Here is an 8242-nt window from a genome sequence, read left to right as displayed (position 1 = left end):
ACTCATAAAGTAGGTGTGAGAAGAAGGCAATACCTGTTAGTCCACAGGGGCTAATCCAGCCAAGCCAGCACTAGAAGCCATGTGGCACAATGGACAGAGAACTGGACTTGGTGGCAGAAGCCATAAGGTCCACACATAGCTCCACTATTTACTAATCATTGACAAATCATTTCATTTCTCTGAGACTCATTTTCCTCGTCTGTAAAACACATACAGTAATACTTACTTTACAAACTTCACAGGGTTTGTTGTGAGGATCAAATAAGATAGTGGATGGAAAAGTAGCCCTTACCTACCTACTGTTTTGAGCATGGATGGGAAAAGGGGGAGAGTTTAGAAAGGAAGGACATTGAAGCTTAAGAGTCTAGAGTCTAGTATTTTTGGCATTGATGATGGGAAGGAAGAGGAAGAGATAGAACAGTGGGAGCCCAACTACTTTAACCTAGACATCTGAAATCTGTCCAGTTTGCTGAGAGAAAAGCCGACATGAAACTTTCATTAACCCTTGAATCCCATTTGGTTCCATTATTAGAATTGTAGAGATACTGTTAAGTTATTCAAATATGGACATGAGACAGGAATGGCAAACCAAAGTATTTAATTAAAATACAGAATTGTGGAATCTTTATATGTTATTTCTGACAAAAGGTACTGGAGAATAGAAGGGTACTTCCATAATATGAAGACTGACCAAGGAGGTCAGTCAAAGCAGTTATATATTGAGAAAACATTCTTGTGGCCCTTTCTCTTCCTTGGAACTCTCTCTCTCTCTTTAGGAAGGGATCTAAATAATGCTAACCCTAGCAACCTTCTCATAGGTTAGGAATATAGGAATGATCTGATAGATTGAGAGATAGTACATCATAGGAGAGCTGAAATAGTCCAGATCATAAAGGTTCCAGTTACTACCTAGGAGGATTCATGGTAGACTGGAACCCAGAGAACTAGCACTCACATGCATGTGGTCATAAGCCCAAAGAGGAGAACTAAGATTCAGGAGACGAAAGCAAGGGATCTCAGAGTATGTTGATATTATAATAAGCAGGAAAGCCGGTATGTTTTTTGTTCTTAGTCTTGAGTGTAACAGGGCTGTGAGATCTGACCTTCACATAATTCCTTGGACAAAAGCCTTGAAACTCAGGATCTTCACATCAGAAGAGAATATTGGAAGAGAGGATAAGCTCCTTTATTGATTTAGAATGCTAAGGGAAATTGATTCTCCAGTGAGGAAGCAGAAAGGAGTTACTAAGCACTTGGACCTAAAAAAATAGGAAGTCATCAAATATCATTGACTTGAGAGCTGATTCTTAGGTCCTTACAGAGGCAGAATCCCCATCAAATGACATGGGGTTTTGTCTCAATAAGGGCAGAGAAGGAGGATTCACTATACTCTTAAATCTATCCAGGGAATTTCCTATCACACTAAAAAGGTTTCTTATAAAAGTCAAGTGTCTAGAGATGGGTATAGTTGCCCCTACGCAGGGTTCCTTGACGTACTGAGAACTCCTCATAGTGGGCTTTGTATGCCCTCTGGCGAGCTTTCTCAGACGGGAATGTATCAAGATGGCGGCTCACCTGTAGAAATAAAGGAAAAATAAGTTGATGAAAATGAACATCACTTCATCCTTGAAAACCACTTTCCTGCCCTCTATTGTTCTGCTTCTTTAGGAGGAATAATATACTTTTCTACTATGTGCTGGGTTAAGCACTTTTCACAAACATTATTTCATTTGATTCCCACAACAGTCCCATTTTATAGTTGAGGAAACTGAAGCAGATAGGTTAAATGATTTATTCAGGATCACATAGCTAGTAGTTGAGGCTGGATTTAAACTCCAGAACTAATTTCAAACCCAGTGCTGCCTTATCAACTGCCTATTTGACATTTAAAACTTATCGCCTAATACTAAGCTAATACTTGTTCTTCATATAATTACATCTTTCCATCTTTTTTCTTTCCTTCTTTCCTTCCTAATTTTCCTTTCTTTTCCCATTTCTTCCTTCTCTTCTTTTCTTTTTCCTCCTTTTTTCCCTCCCTCTTTAACTCCCTTGTTTCTTTATTTTTTATATGCATTATTAACATATTTGTCCACTGGAAACTGTGAACCCTATTAAAGATTAAGTGGCCCCTACTTTAAGATGCAGTGTAATACTAGAGGTTGTAGCCTAAAGAAAACCATCACAAAATGACTGCCCATGTGCTACTGCATTCATCTTTTCAGCATCTTTTGCAAAAAGTGACAAATGATTGAAGAAAGGTATCAAGAAGGAAAGTATATATGTGGAATAGTGAAATGAGAAATGTCATTAAGTGGCAGTTTCTATAAGTTCAATTTACATTTTACAATGTGTTAAATGTACTTCCACATATAGACAGTTGCTTAATAACTATCATTTCATAATGAGCTGGAATCCTATTAAAATAGAATCTAATATTCAACATCAAGCCCTTACTATACTGTTTTCTCATGATTCAAAGAACAAACTAACCTCCATGCAAAGGAGATTTCCTGATGGGCTGTCACTATTTCTCAGGGTTCTATGTAGAAAATCTGTACTAATTGGGCCCCCCAAATTGTAATAAAACATACAAAATATAATAAGAGGAAGGAATGCTTCCAACTAGAGTTCAGCACCCCAAAATGAGCATCCCTCAAAATTCCAGTGTAGAGATGATCCTGGCAGGTGCTCCTTGTTGTCTGTAAGTTTAAAGTTTATATTTTTAATAGCAAATGTGAGATTTCATACAAATGCACAGCATCACCTTCGAAGTTTATAGTCTTAAAGAGATCCTTGTGGTGTAAAATACAAAGTTTCTTGTATCCTTCTCTCTCTCTCTCTCTTTTTCTCTGTGTGTGTCTCTCTGTTTCCCGGCCTTTTCCTTCTGCTCCCCACCTTGAGGGCAGAATTTGTGCTTTATTTTAATCCTTGAATGTTCGACAAAGTACTTTGCCCAAAACAGGTACTAAATGAAAAGTTGTTGGATGGCATCAAACTGAATTAGAAATAATCTGATTAGCAGCAATAATAACTCACACTCATATGGTGCTTTAAAATTTTCAAAACTGATGAGACTTAAGTATTTTGTATGCTATGTTATCTTAGTCAAAATCCAAGAAAAAAAAACCATTTCTTTACTACTCTTAGGAAGGAAACATGTAAGAAAGACAAATTCAAGAAAAAAATATAAGACTTGTTGGTTTAAATTTTATGTAATCAAAATTTGAGCATTCCCATCTTTCTCAAAAAAAGATGATGGAACACATTTTTCCATCTGTTGACATCATCTCAAATATCTGACTCCAGATAGAGGGAAGCACTGTCTAATACCTGTGCAATTCTTTCCCCTAAAAACGATTTTTTTCTGGCAGTGATGGCTCCTTTAAAATTACTTAGGAAGGCAGGAAATGGTGGCATATGCATGTAATCCCAGCTACTGAGAAGCCCAAGGATGACAAATCCCTTGAGCCCTATAATTCTGAGCTGCAGTGGGTTGCTGGGCACCAATATGAAGAGATCTAATGAGTGGGGAACCAGCAGGTTGTCTAAGGATGTAAGTTAGAAATGGATCAACAAAAGTTTTGTGCTGATCAAAATGGGACTGGACCTGTGAGTAGCTCTTGAACTTCCAAGTTGAGAGAGGCTGAGAGATTCTGTCTTAAAAATAAAAATAAAATTATCTAGGAAGGAATTAAAGATAATCTGGTTAAAAGCACAATTATAAAGTTCTTTAAAGTTTCCAAAGCACTTCTTAAGAGCTGATGAGATTGAAATATCTAGTATATTTATGTTATCTTAGTTAAAATCCAAAAAAACCCCACACTTCTTCACTACTCTTAGGAAGAAAATAAATAAGAAAGACAGAGGACACTCTATTTGGAAGGGCATAGGTAAGAAATCTTTAAGTTACTTTGGATTTGGAAGGAATAGCTGGAGAATTCATACTTCAGGAAAAAGAAGTGTCCCCTGAGATGGCTGCTTCTCCCACAGTGTAAGTTAGGAGAAGCTAGCCACCTGGATGTCACTAAAGGATTCAGTCAAGCTTATGGGTGTCTAAGGCGTAAGTAGAAGATAAAGAAAAGGGAAGAAGAAGAATATGGAGAGAAAGGGGGAAAGGATGGAGGGAGAGTGGCTTTAGAAAGGTTAAAATATGTATGATGGAAAGAGGGCTGGGTTCTAAGCTAGAAGAACTCTGTTCAAACCCTGATATTATAATAGTTGCTTGACCTTGAGCATCACCTTCCCTCTCTGGATTGCCAAAGCTGGCTATCTCTAGCTGTTAGATGAGGATTATCATCGATATGATGATAAATCATATCAGTGCACACCTAATGGGAAGTCATCTTAGGAACTACTCAGGGGAACCTATGGTCAAATCATAACCTAAGGAATGGTTTCCTTCTGCCTCATCCCTGACAAATAATTAATCAATATTTATTAAGCACCAACTATGTGCCAGGCAGTGTGCTGAACACTGATGATACAAAAAAATACTAAAAAATAGTTCCTGACTTCAAAAAAAGAGAGAAAGGGATCTTACAGATACAAAAATATTTGTAACAGCTCTTTTTTGGGTGGCAAAGAAATGAAAGTTGAGGATATGTCTGTCATTTGAGGAATAGATGAATAAGGTGTGGTAGATGATTGCCATAGAATAATATTGTAGAAATGATGAGACTGATTGGCTCCAGAAAAACCTAGGAAGACATTATATGAACTAATGCAAGGTACAGTGAGCAGAATCAGGAACATATTATACACACTGATGGCAATATTGTGAGGATAATCAACTATGAAAGACAACTTCTCTGATCAAGACAATGATCCAAAATTGAAGGGATGCTCATCAATTAGGAGATGGCTGGACAAAATGTAGCAAAAGATTGTAATGGAGTCTAATTGTCCTTTAGGAAGTAATGAGGGGGGTGGTTTCAGAAAAACATGGCAAAACTTAACTAAATTGGTACAAAGTGATGTGAAGATAACTGGAAAATCCTTGTGCACAGTAGCAGCAATGTTGTAAGGATGATCAGCTGTGAAAGACTTGGCTATTCTTATCTAAGACATTTCCAAAGAATTCATAATAAAAAAATGCTATGCACCTCCAGAGAGAACTGATGAATTCTGAGAGCAAATTAAAGCATACTTTTAAACTTTATTTTTCATGTGGCTTTGTTTTGTGTGTATGTATATGCTTTCTTTTACAATACAACTAATATGGAATCATGTTTTGCATGACTTCATATGTACATGTGATATCATATTGCTTACTTTCTCAAGGAGGGACGGGAGAGAGGAGGAAATTTGGAATTCAAATTTTTTAAAAATGCTTTTTAAATGTAATTTGGAAATATTTAAAGAAATAAATTATCAAAAAAAAAATCCCTGCCTTCAAAGAGTTTACATTCTAACAAGGAAGAATATGTGAAATATGGCTTAAATAAATAGTACAGATGAAAGTGGTTGTGGTTATGTAAGTTGGGGGGGAGACCTCTGTTTTGTCTTAATGCTGATGGGGAGAAGAAAGGAGTTTACATGATGCTATTTTTGTCCTTCTGATATTGCCACCTTCTGTTCTGAGTCTCTAGGCTGCCTGGTCACCTCAATATCATCAGACCTCTCAAAACATGAAGCTTTGGGTCTAAAACCAATTCCTCCATATTGGACAGAGCCTGTGGATAACTCCACCCCTGCAATGAACTGGTCGCCACCCTTACATAGAAGTCATTCCCTGGCTTTTAGGGAGATGTGCTAATTCCATCAAGATATCAAGATAGATTTTCATACTTAATTTCTGTTTTAGGGATTCAAGGATCTGGCTGATTAGGTTCAGGGGATCCTGAAAAAATTTAACCACTGAAGTAAAATGAGTGAGAACACTTCTGAGAAGACTTTGGACATGAAAAGATTTGATTGTGCATAGACATAATGTGTATCTTTAAGAAATAATCAACACAAGTGGTCATGAAGCCAATTTTGTTCTTGTTTTTGTGAGAAGCAACATATTGTAATAATAGCTGGCATTTAAATATGCTTTAATGTTTTGAAATAATAATTATAACTGATATTTAGATAGCAAACATTTAGTTTCTGCAAGTTATTTTTTGTCTGTTATCTTACTTGACCTTTGCAATAAATATGTAGTTAAGGAAAATGTTCAGGAAAATATATATTCTCGCTATTTTATGATGCTTGGAACAGTGAAGTGATTTGTCTACCACCAAAAAGCTAGAGTGACTAGTGTAATGAATCCAGGTGATCCCCTGAAAAGTCCTGTGATCTTTCTGCTACAAAAGACTACATTTATGAGCTTTGTGACCTTGGGTAGCTGGGAGCCAATGACCTCTCCAGATATCACTTTCCTGATCTGGAAAATGGGAACAATAATACTCGTACACAAAATTTTTTTGTGGTTTTTAGAAAGTGTTTTTTAAACCTCAAGTGAGCATAAGCTTAAGGTAGTAGTATTCAAACCTTCACTTTCAGAAAACAACTCTTACTATTTCTATGTGCCAAAAATGAGAGCAAAAGGCAACAAGAGAGAAATAGCAAAATCTGAGACAGCACTTAGCAAGAGAATAAGTGATTGAGACAGAAAGTGAGCAAGAGTAAAAGAGAATGAAATAATGAGGAGTGGGGATGGGGAGAGTGATAGATCAAACTTCTCATCTTCATGCATTTGGAAACATTTTATCTTGTAAAAGACACACAGTGACCAGAGATGGCCCTTGCTTGAATTTTATAGCACATATGATTTACTCCTTTCTTAGCCCATACCCAATCTCAACATTGCCATTAATTATACAACTATTACTCAGCCTTCAGGCAGTATGAACAGGTGTAACAGATCATTAGCAAACTGCTTTAAATCACAGCATTCAATCATCCACAGTTTCTAATTGAGGAAAACTGAAGCTCTGACCATATCCTACTCATCCACACACATGTCTCCTAAAGCTCTAAGAGATAGTGTGGTGCACTAGAAATAGAATACAACTTGAAGTCCAAATTAGGACTAGGAATCCTTTGGTATTTTCTAGAAGTGAGATGCTGAGCAACTCAATCTCTCTGTATCTCAGTTTCTTCATCTGTAAAATGAAGATAATGAAATGTATACTACCTGCCTCAGAAAATTGTTTTGAGGAAACACTTGTGAATGCCTCAAAGTGCTCTGATAATGTGAGTTGCTAGTATGAATACTGTGCTCTGGACCTATTGGGGATACAAAGATGACTTAAAATGGTCTCTGACCCTCAAGGGTGAATGGGGAGACAAAAAAGTCAAATGATAGTACAGCAGATGTTATGAAACAGTATATGAATTAGTAAATGCTCTGTGAGTATACAGATAAGTTCTGTGAAGTCAAAGGGGAGAGAGAGGGAGAGAGGAAAAGAGAGAGAGAAGAGAGAGAAAGGGGGAAATGGGGGGAGGGAGAAAGAGACAGAGATAGAGAGACAGAAAGGGGGAGAAAATGAGAGAGAGAGAGAGAGAGAGAGAGAGAGAGAGAGAGAGAGAGAGAGAGAGAGAGAGAGAGAGAGAGAGAGAGAGATTATAGTAGTGTATTCAAGAATGGTTTTATAGAGAAAGCAGAATTTGAGCTGGATTTTAAATGGACTTGTAGAGAGGAGCAGGACATTCCAGATGTGTATGGGGAGGGGGGGGGGGGGGGCGGAGGAGGAAGCTAGCTTGAATAAAAGCACCAAAGGTAAGAATTTGAAGAGTTTATTCTGGACACAGACTGAGTTGATTCAAAGAAAATGTATCAGTGATTAGATCAGTTAATATCTTTCAGAAGGCCTAAGGCACACAGGAAGCGTTCTATCCAAAGCCTAACTGCTGTCTGGGAAACCCCTGTAGGGCCTCAGAAAAGAATGGACCACCCCAGGGCATTGATTAGGCAGACCAGAGAGGGCTAAACTCCTAGGGGCCCCTAATGCAAAACACTGAATAGGGCAGAATTTGAATAATCTCTAATGGCCTGGGAGACTGCAGTTTTGGTTCTGTGACTAGTTAGATAACCTTGAATAAATCCCTTAGCCATACTCAGCCTCAATTTCCCCATCTGTAAAATAAGAAGATTGGATTGAATGGTTTTAAGACCTCTTACAGCTTTGACGATCTTGTTCTATGAGCTGAGTGGAGGTTACTGCTCAGTAAAGAAGCTAGCTGACAGCCCTGTTATGCTCTCTACCCAATTTCTCCCAGAAATAGTTTAAGTGGGAAAGAGAAGGCTAATTAAATC

General features: G+C 37.6%; 1 protein-coding gene across 1 annotated transcript in view; it reads right to left on the bottom strand.

Moving 5' to 3' along the window:
• Positions 1-581: 581 nt before the first annotated feature.
• CFAP77 (cilia and flagella associated protein 77) overlaps positions 582-8242 on the bottom strand; it is a 193285-nt gene continuing 185624 nt past the window's right edge. Inside the window, exon 6 of the mRNA XM_051980253.1 lies at positions 582-1575. Coding sequence (XP_051836213.1) covers positions 1453-1575 — 123 coding nt within the window. The 3' untranslated portion in view covers positions 582-1452. The remainder of the gene's footprint in view (positions 1576-8242) is intronic.

The sequence above is a fragment of the Antechinus flavipes genome, chromosome 2 (assembly GCF_016432865.1).
Source record: "Antechinus flavipes isolate AdamAnt ecotype Samford, QLD, Australia chromosome 2, AdamAnt_v2, whole genome shotgun sequence".
NCBI lineage: Eukaryota > Metazoa > Chordata > Mammalia > Dasyuromorphia > Dasyuridae > Antechinus > Antechinus flavipes.
This window is presented reverse-complemented; position numbering and strand designations above follow the sequence as displayed.